Here is a 16,650-nt window from a genome sequence, read left to right on the forward strand (position 1 = left end):
TAAATATTAATACTTTACATGTCTGGAGTACAAATTGTTTATCCATGTACCTGTTCATGGACATTTGAGGGTTTTTGCTTTTTTCCCCCCAGTTTTTGACTATTAAAATAGAGCTACTGTCCCTTTGGTGTCTTCCTTTCTTTTGGGTGAATATGTAAGGGTGGAATGGCTGGATTATATGGATTATATGTAAAAGTGTATGTTTCACTTTTTTTAATGCATTTATTTTTAAAATTTACATTCAAGTTAGTATGTAATGCAACAATGATTTCAGGAGTAGATTCCTTAATGCCCCTTACCCATTTAGTGCCCCCCAAACCCCTCCAATAACCCTCCATTTATTCTCCATATTTAAGAGTCTCTTATGTTTTGTCTCCCTCCCTGTTATTTTTGCTACCCTTCCCTTATGTTCATCTGTTTTGTATCTAAAAGTCCTCATTTGAGTGAATTCATATGATATTTGTCTTTCTCTGACTAATTTTGCTTACCATGATACCCTCTGTTTACATCGACATAGTTGCAGATGGCAAGATTTCATTCTTTTTGATTGCCGAGTAGTGTATGTTTCACTTTTAAGGCAGTGCCAGATTGTTTTCCAAAGTGGCTGTACCATTTTAGACTCCCACCATATAAGAGTTTCAGTCTTCCAGATTCTTTGTAATACTTATTACAATCAGTCTCTTAAATGTTAGTCATTTTAATAGGTATGTAGTGGTATCTCATTGTGGTTTTGATTTGCATTTCTCTAAGACTAATGATGATGTTGAGCATCTTTCACATGTTTATATACCATTACTAGGTTTTCTTTGGTGATATGACTATGAAAATCTTTTGCTAGTTTTTAAAAAATTGTGTTGTTTCTTGAGTTTTGAGAGTTCTTTACACTGTATACAAATTCTTTATCAAGTATATGCTTTGTGAATATAGTTTCCTAGTCTGTAACTTGCCTTCTTATTTTCACAAGTGCATTTTGCAGAAGTTTTAAATTTTAATGGTCAGTTTATCAATTTCTTGCATTCTGCTTATTTTTAAGAGAAACATAGAAACATATTTTGGAAGGATTTTAAATTTGTAGACAATATGCAAAGGTAATACAGAGAGTTAACCACATACCCTTCACTAGCTCCCTGAATATTAACATCTCACATAATCGTGGTACATTTGTCGAAATAATTAACATTGGTACGTACAGTACATGGAACATGCTTTTTATGTCACATATAAAAATTCTTTGCCTAGCAATTTTTTGGGTGGGAGGATCAGGTGGTGGAATAATATTAAGCTAAAATGCCCTATACTTGTACTTAGAAGTACTTCAATGAAAGTGAACACATTCTTTTGAAGGCAGTTGTATGGAGGTATTTCCGCATGCAGGATGCCAGCCTAATTACACACTGATTTAGATTCCTCAGTGTAGGGGCGCCTGGGTAACTCAGTCAGTTAAGTATCCGACTTCAGCTCAGGTCATGATCTTGCGATCTGTGGTTTTGAGCCCCGCGTTAGGCTCTGTGCTGACAGCTCAGAGCCTGGAGCCTGCTTCAGATACCATGTCTCCCTCTCTCTATGCCCCTCCCCTGCTCATGTTCTGTCTCTCTCTCAAAAATAAATAAGCATTAAAAAAGATTAAAAACTAAATCAATTCCTCAGTGTAATTCTGTTCATGTTGGTCAGAGCCCATGTTGGTCTGACTTTGGCTCAGGTCATAATCTCACAGTTTGTGAATTTGAGTCCCACTTTGGGCTCAGCATGGGCATTTTTTTTCTCCCCCTCCCTCTATCCCATTCTTCTCTCTCTCTCTCTCTCTCTCTCTCTCTCTCTCTCTCTCTCAGAATAAATAAATTTTAACAAAAAATGAGCCCAACATTTAACAATATAATTGAGTAAACTGACCAAGAAATCATGTGCAAATTGATAAAAAACTTGAAAGTGTTCTTTTAAACAACTTTAAAAAATACTTATTCCAAGAGAGAGTGGGAGAAAAAGAGAGAATCCCAAGCAGGCTCCTCTCTGTCAGCAGAGCCCAACACAGGGCTCGAACTTACGAACTGTGAGATCACGCCCCGAACCTAAATCAAGAGTCAGATGCTTAACCAACTGAGCCACCAAGGCACACCCCAAAGGGATTTTTAAAAACTGACTATTTCTTCAAGCTTATAGAAGTTATAGGATAGGGTAAAATTTGAGTGTCAAAGACATTTTTTAATAATTTAATATCTGATCAGCTGTGGGCAAGAGGTGAAAAACATGATAGGGATAATTCAAAAGTAAAAATTAACATTCTACATCAGTTTGTTATTCTCACAGAAACATGTTTCAGGACAAAAATACCTTTAAGCATAATACCTAATAATTGTGTTTACTATGTGCTGTCACAGTTGTAAGTGCTTTAAGCTATCTCATCAAATCCTCATAACAGCCCCCAAAATAGGTAATACTATTTTGAGGAAATAGGCACAGGGAAATAAATGTTTGTTTAGTGAACTTACCCAAGATCATACAGGCTATGTGACTCTAGACCTCATTCTTTTAACCCTTATGCTCGGCCAACTAGCAAATTGTCACAGTTGAATGTATCTTCCTATAATATTATGCACCTCTGCATATCTTTGCCTTATACCACCATTATCATGATTTCTTAAAGGAATGGAAAGAGTTCCACTACTACATTCCTTTTATGAAATTTTATCTTTTTTTCTCCATTAATAGTTATAATGAATGCCAAATTCAACATTTGTGGTCATGACTTGAAACCTTGCCTGTAAGTTGTAGTAGTAATTGTAATTTTACACCATAACATAGCTGATGTAGTAGAGATCTTTCAATCTATTGATCTATCTATAAAGGATATAATTTTTTTTGGCCCTTTATCAGGACATTATTTTGAGAAAGAGTGTGAACATGAGCAGAGTAGGGGCAGAGGGGGACAGGGAGAGAATCCCAAGCAGACTCCACACTGTCAGCACAGAGCCTGATGCGAGGCTTGATCTCATGAACCTTGAGATTATGACCTGAACCAAAATCAATAGTTGGACACTTAACTGACTGAGCCACCCAGGTACCCCAGGAAATTCTTTAATAAAAGAAGGTCCATGAAGGATAGCCATGCACACACTAGGCACATTCTTAACAGGAATGTTATCCCAACTTTAATTCTATTACTTTTCACCTCTCATCAGACCCTAATAATTATTTGCTGAAGGTCAGAGCTTTTGAATGTGTTGATGTTTAAAGGTCTTTAGAAAGTTATGTGGCAATTTCAGCTCTTTGAATAAAATTTAAAAATTCATTCATTCTATCAGCTGAAATTTGATATCATTTTGGTTTTAATTTTTTCATGAAATTTTTACTGCAAGTTTTTCTTCATGTTTAAAATTTCGGAGATTAGTACTAATCTTTTGTAATTGGGTCCCCTGTTTGCAAAACTTTTTTAAAATGTACAGTTACTTGTATAGATAAAACTGATTTGTTGTATTTCTTAGATAGTTTTGAGAAGCTGTTTGGGTGTGTGTGTGTCTGTGTGTTTGTGTCTGTGTCTGTGTGTGTGTGGTTCTCTGTTAAAGAGAACCTAAAGCTAGAGAACACAAAACTAGATTGATGGTATTTTTACCCCTTCCACCCTTATCCTCATAATTCCTACCCAGAAAGTGATTTTTCAGTACATATATGAACATATTCCTACTCATATTTTTAGTTGAAAATGGTTTTTTAAAAGTTTGGAAGAAGAAATCACTTGAGTATTTGTTGACTTCTTGCCATGTGCCTTTGCTAGGTTTTCTAAATATGTTGATTGGTTGGTTGTATCATTTAGATTAGAACATCAACAACATGTAAAAGGAAATCACAATTTGATTGGCAGAACATTTGCGACACTACTGTTATGATAAGATAAGAAGTAGATGAAGTTACCAAAAAAATTCCTTTTCCAGGTTTGCATAAAGAAAAATTTTAAATTTAAAAAGTGCTTAACATAAGTTTTCTTTTAAAGATGATTGTAAAGCCATGTATATTCTACTTTGATTGATTTTATTATAGATTTACTTTTTAATCCTTAAAACATTTTTCATGTTCAAGATGTTAGATGGTCATTTTTCTTTGAAAAGCGCGTGCGTGCGCGCGCACACACACACACACACACACACACACTTTATAACTACTGGTACTTGTGACTGGTAAGGCTTTCAGACTGGATTTGTTAGTGAATATTTTCAGTAAGCATAATACTAGCATGTATGATACTCTTGTTTCACTAAAGTATGTAAAGCTTGGTATCCTGAATGGCACTCAAATGTGATTTTTGTTTAATCACACAGTTAACACCTTCCTTTATGAATGGCAAATCCATGTCACATTGGTAGGGAGAAGCTGACAGAAAGGGATAAACATCCTCTTAGTTTCCAGATACTCTTTTTTGAGTTTATGAGGTGGTGGGTGGATGAGTTGGGGAGTGGTAGTGGTAAGGTGATGGTGGTGATGGGAGAGGGATAAAAAATTACTGAGTTTCCTTTTGGTATGTGCTACAAAACAGTTCTCTACAGACCTTTCATTCATTTAACAAATATTTATTAAGCACCTTCTACTTGCAAGTTTTGGCTTTGCGGGGTGGGGTTAAAGTGGTTAGGAATTGGTTCTCACGGAGTTTATGTTTTAAATGTTTGTTTATTTTTGAGAGAGAAAGCGTGTACTTGCTTGCACGCAAGTTGGGAAGAGGTAGAAAGAAGGAGAGAGAATCTCAAGCAGGCTCAGAGCTATCAGAGCCCTACTTGGGGCTCAGTCTCACCAACTATGAGATCATGACTTGAGCAGAAATCAATGCTTAACTGATTGAGCCACCCAGGCACACTTTATGTTTCTATGTAATTACAAAATGCCAGTTACATAAATCCATAATTAAGATTTTCAAAGACCAGTCAGGTATGCTGTCAAGTTCATCCTCTGAAAGAAGGTTCTTCTACAAATTTCTCATTATCTCCAAGTTAGATTAATTGCCCTCTGTTCTCTGTGTATAGTTGTCATCCTAGGATTTCTATTTCCAGTCACCCTGGGGATTCCCATTCCCTCTCTCATTTCAGTACTATATTGTTGTAACTATTGTGGTTTCACAGACATCTAGTTTCCTCAAAATTAAAATCTTCTTGAATATTCTTACTGTTTATGTAAACTTTAGAGTCAGCCTGCCTCCTTTAAAGAAAAACCTTTATCTCTTAAATACTTTCAAATTTTCTGTATATATTAATTTCAGTTGTATAATTTGACTTTTCCATGACAAAGAATTGTCAAAATATTGGCAATTTGAAGCAGTTCTACTTAATAGAATATTTCTTGCTAAGTTATATTTTCTTTTATTTATTTATTTTTAATTTTATTAAATCCAAGTTAGTTAACATACAATGGTTTCAGGAATAGAATTTAGTGATTCATCACTTACACATAACACCCAGTGCTCATCCCAACAGGTGCCCTTCTTAATGCCCATCCCCCATTTAACCCATCCCCCCCACCCAGTAGCCCTCCACAAACCCTCAGTTTTTTCTCTTCTCTCTTTTATGGTTTGCCTCCCTTTCTGTTTTTATCTTATTTTTCTTTCCCTTCCCCTGTGTTCATTTGTTTTGTTTCTTAAATGCCACATATGAGTGGAATCATATAATTATCTTACTCTATTTCACTTAGAATAATACATTCTAGTTCCATCCACATGTTGTTGCAAATGGCAAGATTTCATTTTGTTTGATGGCCAAGTAATATTCGTGTGTGTGTGTGTGTGTGTGTGTGGGTGGGTGGGTGTGTGGTATGTATCCACACACATGCATACATACCACATCTTCTTAATCCATTCATCAGTCAGTGGACATTTGGGCTCTTTTCATAATTTGGCTATTGTTGATACTGTGGCTATAAACATTGTGGTGCATGTACCCCTTCATATCAGCATTTTTGTGTCCTTTGGATAAATACCTAGTAGTGCAATTGCTGGGTCATAGGGTAGCTCTATTTTTAATTTTTTGAGGAACCTCTATACTGTTGTCCAGAGTGGCTACACCAGTTAGCATACCCACCAGCAGTGCAAAAGTGTTTCTCTGCAGCCTCACCAACATCAGATGTTTTCTGAGTTGTTAATTTTAGCCATTCTGACAGGTGTGAGGTAGTATCTCATTGTGGTTTTGATTTGTAGCTAAGTTTATATTTTAGTATTGTTTCTTTTGTAAATGGGGATTTTTCTTCTATTTCATCTTATAACTGGTGGTAATGGTTTGAGTAGAGTGAATTGATTCTATTTGTTTATTTATTTGAGAGAGAGAGAGCGCACCAGCACGTGAGCAGGGGAGAGGGGCAGAGGGAGAGAGAGAGAATCTTAAGCAGGCTCCATGCTCAGTGCAGAGCCTGATCTGATGTAGGGCTAGATCCCATGACATTGGGATCTTTACCTGAGCTGAAACCAAGAGTTGGACCCTCAACTTACTGAGCCACCCAGGCACCCCTGATTCTTAATTTTATAGCTAGGAATATAATTTTTTATATCCAAGATGGCTTTTAATAGGTGGTTCTTTTTAGTTTTCCACCTATATAAACTCACTAACTGCAGTTAATGATCATTTTATTGTCTCCTTTTTTATGTTTATATCCTTTATCATATTTCGCAATACTAGCAATAATAGACATTCTTGTTTCAGATCTAGAGTTATTTTTAAGTAGTAGTAAGTTTGGTAATGACTTTCAAGCTTTGTGTATTATGAATATATGTTTCCATGGTAAACATCTGCTTATTCCTATTTAAGAAAATCATGATAGATGTATAAGTTTATCAGATGTCTTTCAGTGACTATGAAATCATATCTTTCCTTGATATTTTTGCATGATAAACTAAAAAACAGGTTCTATTATATGGAACCACTTTTGAATATCAGAGCTAAACTCTACTTGATCAGTATATTACTTCTTTGGTATGTCCCTAAAGACTTTCTTTTTTTATTGTTTTATTTAGAATTTTTGTGTCCTAGTTCATAAGTTGTATTAACCTGTAGTATTTATTTGTGTGTGCTCTGTCTTTTCATTTTTATATCACTGCCATGTTCCTATTTAAAAATATTTTGGAAGCTGTACTTCTGTGCTTTGAGATAGTTTAGGTGGCTTTAGAGTTATCTGTTCTTAAATGTGTAGTAAAATTTCAAGTATTATTGGCATCTGGTACTTTCTGAGGGTATTAACCCTTTGATTACTTTTTCTGTTCCTTCTGTGATTATTTTCAGACATTCCTTTTGTGAAGGCTTTACTGTTTTACCTTTATGAAATTCATAATGCCTTACTTGGAATGCTGATAACACACTGTTTATGGCTTTTGATTTTAGGACATTAAATAAAAACTCTCGTCTTATGTATATTTATCTTCATTAAATTGTGAAGGTCTTTAGGGCATTAGGGTAGGAGTCGTCTATTTGTTTATTGCCTCGAATTCTAGCCCATAGTAGGGAATATGTTGACTTAACAACATTTTCCTTCTTTCTCTCTTTTCGTGATGATGGATGTTTTACAGGCTTCCCAGTTGGCGTGTATGTTGTAAAGAGAGTTCTTCAGCTTCATCATATTATTCTCAAGATGACAATTGTGCACTAGAAAATGAAGATGTACAATTCCAGAAAAAGGTACCTTAAGTAAAGTTGACAGTGTATTTTGTCAGCTTTCTAAGACTTCCTCAAAACATTTGGAATAAAAGTAATTTCAAAAATACTATGACATAATTTTTGGTGATTTGTAATTCTCCTCGCTGTAATCTGAAGAATTACTCAGGTAATTCTGAAAGTAAGCCGTCTCTGAGTTATTTATATGTTTATTCTTTTTGCTTATGTTTGGAATGTTCTAACATCCTTAGTCCTAGAGTAGGGAGAAAAATAGTATCTATTCAGAGAACTGAAGACCAGTGGCTCACTTTTTAATGCTTTAAATAGTTAAAGGGTTTCAAAAGAAACACCAGCCTTACAAGAGCTTAGAATCAGGATTATGGAGAGAGGCTGCAATCAGTGGCTATGTAGTTTCTTTTGTAATTTGATGGAGTAAATAGAGTCAAAAAAATAAGATCAGATGATCTTTAAATCATTTATTATTGTATCATTTTAAATGACAAAAGGTGAGTATTGACTAGATTTGGCATCCCCCATCAATGTATATATTAAAATACAGTTGACCCTTGAATGACATGGGCTTGAGCTGTAAAAAATGGAAATTTTTTACAGTACTATACTGTAAATGTATTTTCTCTTATGATTTTATTTATTAACACTTTCTTTTCTCTAGCTTCTTTATTTCTTTATTTTGAGAGAGAGAGAGAGAGAGAGAGAGAGAGAGAATGAGCATGCTTGCACATGAGCAGGGGAGGGACTGAGAGAGGGAGAGAGGCTCCCAGGCAGGCTCCAAGATGGCAGTGTAGGCTCATAACACAGAGCTCAGACTCACAAACTGTGAGATCAAGACCTGAGCCAAAATCAAGAGTTGGATGCTTAACCAACTGAGCCACCCAGATGCCCCTTCTCTAACTGCACTGTAAGAATACAGTGTATACTACATGCAATATGCAAAGTGTGTGTTAATTTACTGCTTATATTATTGGTACAGCTCTGGTCAACAAGAGGCTATTAGTAGTAAAGTTTTGGGGGAATCAAAACAGGGAGATTTTTGACTGTGCTAGGGCTTGGTACCCTTAACTCCTGCATTGTTTAAGGATCAACTGTATAGGGGTGCCTGGGTGGCTCAATTGGTTAAGCGTCTGACTTTGGCTCAGGTCATGATCTCATAGTCTGTGGGTTCGAGCCCTGTGTCAGGCTCTGTGCTGACAGCTTGGAGCCTGCTTCTGATTCTGTGTACCCCTGTCACTTTCCCTCCCCTACTCACACTCTCTCTTTCTCCAAAATAAATAAACATTGAAAAAAAAAGGATAAGCTGTATAGAGGTGATTTATACCAACTATACAATATTTATATTTATATCCTATTTTCTTCCCTGAAGGAACCATAATTTACTGTTTCTTGTGAAAATATTGAGACAGTTTTTTGTGGGTATCTATATACCAATATATGGCACACAAATTAATATTTTTATTTTCCATAAAAAGTCATATTATAAATTATTCTACAAATTGACTTCTCCTTCTGCCCCAGTAATATCTCCTGGACTCCTTTTCATGTTGCTCTAGTCTTATGATGGCTACATTTTTATTCATTCATATAGATACTTTGTAATTTATTAAACATTTCTTTATTGACAGACTTTTGCATTGTATCTCAGCTGTGTATATGCACATGTGCTTGTGTGTATGCATGTGTGTGTGTGAACACAGATTTATAATTACTTGCTTGGAGGGGTTGGCAAGATAATTAGAGTGGATTATTCAAATTTTGGTGTTACGTAGGATATATTTCTGGGATGCAGCATTTAAAATTTTGCAGACTGATGCTGGATATCTCTTTAAAAAGTATAATTTTATACTTTCACCCACAGTCTATAAGACTTTTATCTAATCTCTGATGAGAAATTTGAAGACTAAATGTTGTGAGAATGAATATAAGCAAAATATTTGGGGACATAACTCAGTAAACATTTAGGTACCTAGTTTATGTTATAAAAAAGGCTTAGATAAACAAAGAATATGAACTTTGCTTTTATGAAACATATAGCTAGAAGATACATTTAAACATGAATTTGTTCAGATTTCCTGAAGTCTTACTGGGTGCCTGCCACCTAGTACTGCTGGTAGGACTGAAGTGCTTATTAAGAAATCAAATGAGTGTCTTGAACTCATTTAGTGTATGTTTTAACAGTGGTGGTAAGGAAGGGAATGCAGGAAGATGGACGATGACCATGTAAACAAAAGTAATTAGAGACAAATGTGTACGAGACAGTGTTTTGGTCGCGAAGTATATAATATTGCTTAGGGCTGTTTTGTGAAACAATATTATCATTTAGCCTTTTTTCTTTGTTGCAATATAGGATGAAAGAGAGGGACCTATGAATGCTGAATTATCAGAAAAAGTGGGTTCAAACTTACCTGTTTCCCCAGAAGAACATAAATTAAAAAATGACTATGCTGTGGATGTACAAGTAAGCTCTGTTGCTTTGATTTTTATGATATTTCTTTTAAAATTACGTTGCAAGATAGACAACTTCTGTTTGGTCCCCGTATTGTGTACTGTTTATTTTTCTTTTTGAACTGTCGTGCAATTGTCCATAATACTGTTCACCTGCTAAGAGTGCCGTTTATGAGAAAATGCAGGATTACAGATTTAATAATAAGTGTGCCCATTTTCTTTGTAGTAAAAGTTTGGGTCTAAGTTCTCATTTCTTTTTAGGTTCCATTTTGGCTCACTATAATGTATCTTTGTCTCTTTAGATTTTTAGATGTCAGGAAATTTTTCTAACTTAAAACAAAAGGAAGTATTTGTATATAAAACAAAGAGTGTTTTGTTACCGAACTTTTGTCACTCAGTGTGGAATATGAATTAATTATAGGTTAAAATATGTTTTCTCTTTTCCTCTTATATTATATCCTGAATATTATTTTCTGTCTTATATACCAGATTTTTTGAAAGATATTAAAAATTAGACCAGAATATAAGCCGACCGGAATGCTGAAGCATCTGGAACCCATTTACTATCAGGAATAGCTGAAGGAAGTAGGGATATTTGATCTGGAGGAAGAAGGACTAAGGAAAAACTAAGTATCTCAAATAGTAACAAAAACAAACTTCAGCTAGTATGAGAGAGAATTTTTTTTTAATACATTTAGAGTTATTTTATGACTCAATTGGGCTATTTAAGTACAAATAGGTATATGACTGTTTTGGAATAGTCCTGCCATTGTTCAGTCTCTAGAATTTTTATCATGGTGTAGTCCTGCTCAAATCCGTTGAAGTGCTTACTGCATCTTACTGACCTGTTCTGTTCAATAGAGTAGCTACCAGCTACTAGAGCTCCATGGCTCTTGAGCACTGGAAATGCAGCCAGCCCAAATTGAGACTTGCTATAAATACATACTAGATTGTGGAGACTTAGTTAAAAAAAAAAAGTGTAAAATATCTCATTTTTTTTTTACTGAGTACATATTAAAATGATAGTAATGTTAATATTCCTTTTCTCAAGACCTCCACCATAATACAAACTATTTGTATTCCTTTGTGAATTTTTTATTTCACTGTAAATAATTCCCCAAATGATCATATTTTGTATTATTTGGACTCTATCCCTTGTGTTTTCTTTCTGCTCCCATATTGGTCCTCTTTTTCTTCACAGTCCTCTTTCTTCTGTCCATAGTTTCTGTTTTCTTAGAACTGCACATGAGTACCTCTCACTTTAATAAGCATTAAAAGTGTGCTAGGGAACATGAAAATCAAGAGAACATAGTTCTTACTCAAGGCATTTTATAGTATACTTGAAGAAGAGACATAAATAAGGCAGTTGAGGTGTTCTAGATGCTATATAGATTAACTCTATAGAGAGAACAGTGGAGGCATAGAGGAAAGGGAAAGACTAATTCTATGTAGTGTTGAAGAATGTGCTGATAGAGGTTTCAAATATGAGTGGTATTAGGTAGATTTCAGATTGTGTTTTGTATGGGTAAATGCCCCAGACCATCCAGGACTGAAGGAGCAGTGAGAATCCTGTACTGCATTGTAATGTTACTTGTACATGATCCGTGTTGTTCTTTCTTTATGCACATTATCTTCTAAACTGCGCTGGGGTAAGAAGTATGTGTTGTACTATTTTTCACATTTACATATGATTTCTGTGTTGCTGCTAGCATTAATTATAGTAAGAGGGAAATATATGTGGGCCCTGACAGAAAATAGGAAAGAAGAAAGACAAATTTCTCTGTCCTAGGTTGTGAAATTCCATAGTTAGAGCCTGTATTTTAATATGAAATATATTTCTTGGGGGGTAATGTTAGAAGAAAGGATTTTTATAAAAGTACATTCTTAGTACTGTCACTTTTGAGACATACTTTATAAAATCCTGTATAGCTAAAGAGATAATTTATTAGCTTCCACATTTAATGTAACTTTTTTTTTTAAACAGAATACAGAGTCAAAAAAGTTAAGTCCATCTGTGATTGAGACACTCCCTCCAGTTGATCTACATGAAGATTCTTCCAGTGTAATTGTGGGCAGTGAAAACATTGAAAATATTTCCAGCTCATCTACCTCAGAGATCACTCCAATCTCAAAGCTTGAGTAAGTCATTATAAAGGAAAAAAGAGAATCTCATTAGATTAATGATGGAAAAATGTCTTCATCACATCAGGCAGTTTGAAACTCGAATTTGAAGGTTAGGCTATATAGCAGACCTAAGTTATGATGCCCGTGTTTTGCATAATAATTTTATTTTAATGTAATGGTCTTATACCCAGTATTTATTCTGCTTCCAAACTCAGTGAAGTAGATCCTAGCCAGGAAATCTGCATCACATAAAGTTAGGCTTTACTTGTTTAAGTAACTGCTTATTTGAGTAATCTTCCTTATAATTATCAAAGGTTCAAATGTCAGATTATTCACTTCCATCAAGTATTACTCCAGCATTCCATTCATAGTTCTGTCTTTTTGTGAATAGCTCCCTTGTTCAAACTTGATAAATATTCAGAGTTTGTAGATCTAAGGTTTCCAAACTTAGAAAATCGATTATATACTCTTATAGTTCCTTACAGCAACACTACAAAGAACAAATTCCCTTCATACTGTATTAATCATTTCCTATATCAAATGAGTTAGTACATATTTAAAAATGGATAGGGTAATATCTGGCACATAGTAAGAATATATGTGTCAGTATTACTATCATCACTACTTTTTTTAATTACAAGTACTTTATTTTATTAAAATATTTTTAAAAATTTTAATGTTTATTTATATTTGAAAGAGAGCAGGCTGTAGCCTCCAAGCTATCAGCACAGAGTCCAACACGGGGCTTGAACCCATGAGCAGTGAAATCATGACCTGAGCCAAAGTAGGACACTCAACTGACTGAGCCACTCAGGCACCATCCCTCCCCCCCCAATTTTTTTTAGTGTTTATTTACTTTTGAGAGAGAGAGAGGGAGAGACAGAGTGTGAGTGGGGAAGGGGCAGAGAAAGAGAGGGAGATACAGAATCTGAAGCAGGCTCCAGAGCTGTCAGCACAGAGCCCAACGCGGGCTCGAACTCATGAACTGTGAGATTATGACCTGAGCCAAAGCCAGAGGCTTAACTGACTGAGCCACCCAGGCACCCCACCACAAGTACTTTTTTAAACACTTATTCTTCTCAAGAATGTAAGGGCCTGGGTGAGGGAGTTTGACTCAAAGATGTTAGAGTTGCCACTTAGATGTTTATCCTAGTTAAGGAAGAAGCAAGACAGGCTTAGAAATAATGACGGTATTTAAAAATACTCCAGAAAGAATTTAAGACTAAATATTATATATATGTACAGTGCATCTTATTTTCCCTTTATCCTGAATGAGACTGCTTCATGAATTGGAAGTAAGTGGCAGAAAATATTAGGGTATGTGTTTTTTAAAATGACATTCTTTTCTTTTTAATTAATTAATTAATTAATATTTTTTTTTTGTGTGAGAGAGAGAGAGAGAGAGAGAGAGAGACAGAGTGAGTGTAGAGGGGCAGAGAGCGAGGGAGACATGGAATCTGAAGCAGGCTCCAGGATCTGAGCTGTCAGGGCAGAGCCCGATGCGGGGCTCGAACTCACGGACTACAAGATCATGAGCTGAGCCAAAGTCGGATGCTTAACTGACGGAGCCATCCAGGCGCCCCTTTAAAATAAAATTCTAAAAGTGAAATGTATAGAGATAATAGATTATTTTTTGATACTATAGACAACAACTCTAATATTGGCAAAATATACTAACATGGAAAGGACCCATTAGAGTAGATATAGTTAAAATAAATAATTTTAAAATATTATTTTTTATGAGACCAAACACTAACCTATATCTTTTGTTTTAAAATTTCATAATTAGCTATTTAGAGCCCAAGAGCATTAACAGATCAAGAGTCAGAAATGGCCACAGAAATTTCGGTCTTTAAAAAAAAACCAACAGCAAAAGTCAGCAATTGACTTTACATGATTTGAAATAAGTGAACTCTTGAGAACAGCCTGTAGACTGTAAAGCATTCTCCTCTGTCTTAGATTATGTTTGAAAATCACTAATACCATTTTTAACTTATGCCACATTATGTTCATTGAATTGCCGAATTGTATTTTTTGTTTCTATTTTTAGTGAAATAGAAAAATCCGGTACTATTCCTGTAACCAAGCCAAGTGAAACTGAGCAGTCTGAAACTGATTGTGATGTTGGTGAGGTTCTTGATGCGAATGCTCCAGTTGACCAGCCTTCCTTTGTTAATCCACCTGAAAGGTGGGTATGAGCTATTGTTGGTCCTTTGTCTAATTCTGTAGTAATAGCAGTGTCATGTTGGAATGGACTTTGGTGCATACTTAATTCCACTTTATGACTGAGAGAAAGCTCATCCCTTTGTGCTCCTTTCTTGGTTTACTTCGTACATGATAGTTGTAACAGATTAGATTGCATAAACATGTTATTCAGCTGAAAATTTTTAATGTCTTTTTGGTTTCAAATAGCCTTGTTGGCCAGCATATAGAAAATGTGTCATCTTCACATGGCAAAGGAAAAATAACAAAATCAGAATTTGAATCAAAGGTTTCAGCAAGTGATCAGGGGAGTGGTGATCCAAAATCTGCATTGAATGCTTCAGATAATTTAAAAAATGAGGTAGGTATATAACTTGCACTGTTTCCTACTCTATTATATGTATTTTTATTATTTGCTAATCTTGCAAATTGCTAACCATATTTGCTGTAAAATCAGGGATTATGTAGTTAATGAGGAATATGGAACCACTGTGCTTTCTGAGAGCAAGTGATTACTTTCTGAGTACTGACAGTTCACAAGTGTGAACCGTCTTTTGAATTGTATAATTAAGTGGTTTTCTGGTATACAGTCCTAATTTAAGCATTTTCTTGGAGAGCTATATAGAAGAAGGTATGATTATTAATATCTTCAGAATACAAGCTTAACTCCATATATAGTATTAAATTTGGGCTCTTCAACCAGAATTATTAAAAAAAAGTTTTTAAACATGTATTTACTTTTTGAGAGAGAGAAAGAGCATGAGTATGTACTCGTGCGCTCAGAAGCAGGGGAGGGGCAGAGGGAGAGGGAGACACAGAATCTGAAGCAGGCTCCAGGCTCTGCATTATCAGCACAGAGCCCGACATGGGACTCGAACCCATGAACCATGAGATCATGACCTGAGCCACTGACTGAGACACCCAGGCGCCCCTTCAACCAGAATTATTTTAAAGGGACATGTTACCTTTTGTTATTTTTGTGCAGAATATAACTAGATCTGCTTATATTGAAGAGTATGATTTTTACAGTACCAGGGCTATCCCCTTGTAGCAGTTTTACTTTCTTTTCTCCTTTTGAGTTCTGCTCTGACTTCAGATAGAGGCCAGTGCAGAATTTCCTGAAGAAATGTTGACAGAGAAGTCTAGGGGCTCCCTTAAGGTAAGGAAGAACTGAGTAACAGAGACGAATGCCACTCCATGAACTTAACAAAAACAAACATGTGGAATCAAAGAGTAGTTCAAATTACTGAGTACCATATCCGTATTTGTTCCCTTTACTTTTTGGGTCCCTTTTCTTTCATGTATTTTTGGTGAACCTGTACTCACAAGTAACTAAACTTCATTGTAGAGACTTTACTATCACTGGATCGGCTGTTTTTATGATGCTTCTTATAGGAACTCAGCATTTCATAGTCCAGCATCTTAAAAAAACTAATTATCCTAGTGAAACCAAATCAGGCATATGTGATAGTCAGTTGTCCACAGTCATAAATAAAATTAGACAAACATTACAAAAATCTCTTTTTTGGAGCTCCTTAAGTGTCAGATGTAAAATTCAAGCATAGAAACCAGTTTTGTTTCAGTTTTGTTTGTTTTCCTTAACCATTAGCAGACTGAAACTGCTCTTCATTACCTAGGATATGGAAATGGTTTATGAGTCTGTGCTAATAGGCATAAGGATATAATTTAAAACATTTTTTTCTTAATGTTTATCTATTTCTGAGAGAGAGAGAGAGCAAGCATGAGTGGGGGAGGAACAGAGAGAGGGAGACACAGAATCTGAAGCAGGCTTCAGGCCCTGAACTGTTAGCACAGAGCCCAACGTGGGGCTTGAACTTGCTAATGTGGGGCTCAGATTCACGAATCATGAGATCATGACCTGAGCCGAAGTTGGACACTTAACCGACTGAGCCACCCAGGCACCCAGGTAGTTTTTAAATGTATTAATTACCTCCTAAATAAATTTATATCCTGGAAAAAAGTGTCTAAGCTAGGTAAATTTTTATAAGTTGTGTTCAAAGTAGGATTTAATTTAATTTTTAAATTAAATTAGTGTTAATACTAGTTGTTTAATCTTATTTTCTATAATTTTTAATAACCACATACTTTATTAGTCATCTTGTTCTGCAAAAGCACTCCAACATAGAGGTTGTATGAGAGCCAATTTGTTAAGTCTTCCTAGAGGGAGATTATGGGTATTTGTATTAGTGTAATTCTAATATTCTAGTGTCAGCCCTTAAAAGTTTGCTTT

General features: G+C 35.3%; 1 protein-coding gene across 6 annotated transcripts in view; it reads left to right on the forward strand.

Moving 5' to 3' along the window:
- The window catches only part of SUCO (SUN domain containing ossification factor), a 90,633-nt gene that overhangs the window by 18,810 nt on the left and 55,173 nt on the right, over positions 1-16,650 (forward strand). For all 6 annotated transcript variants that reach the window (XR_003906798.1, XM_029935065.1, XM_029935064.1 and 3 more), the window contains exons 2-6: positions 7,529-7,637; positions 9,976-10,086; positions 12,058-12,212; positions 14,248-14,385; positions 14,610-14,760. Coding sequence is in view for 5 of the 6 variants with exons in the window: in XM_029935065.1 (XP_029790925.1) it covers positions 7,529-7,637; positions 9,976-10,086; positions 12,058-12,212; positions 14,248-14,385; positions 14,610-14,760 (664 nt within the window). In the remaining variant the exon portion in view is untranslated. The remainder of the gene's footprint in view (positions 1-7,528; positions 7,638-9,975; positions 10,087-12,057; positions 12,213-14,247; positions 14,386-14,609; positions 14,761-16,650) is intronic.

The sequence above is a fragment of the Suricata suricatta genome, chromosome 3 (assembly GCF_006229205.1).
Source record: "Suricata suricatta isolate VVHF042 chromosome 3, meerkat_22Aug2017_6uvM2_HiC, whole genome shotgun sequence".
Classification (NCBI taxonomy): domain Eukaryota; kingdom Metazoa; phylum Chordata; class Mammalia; order Carnivora; family Herpestidae; genus Suricata; species Suricata suricatta.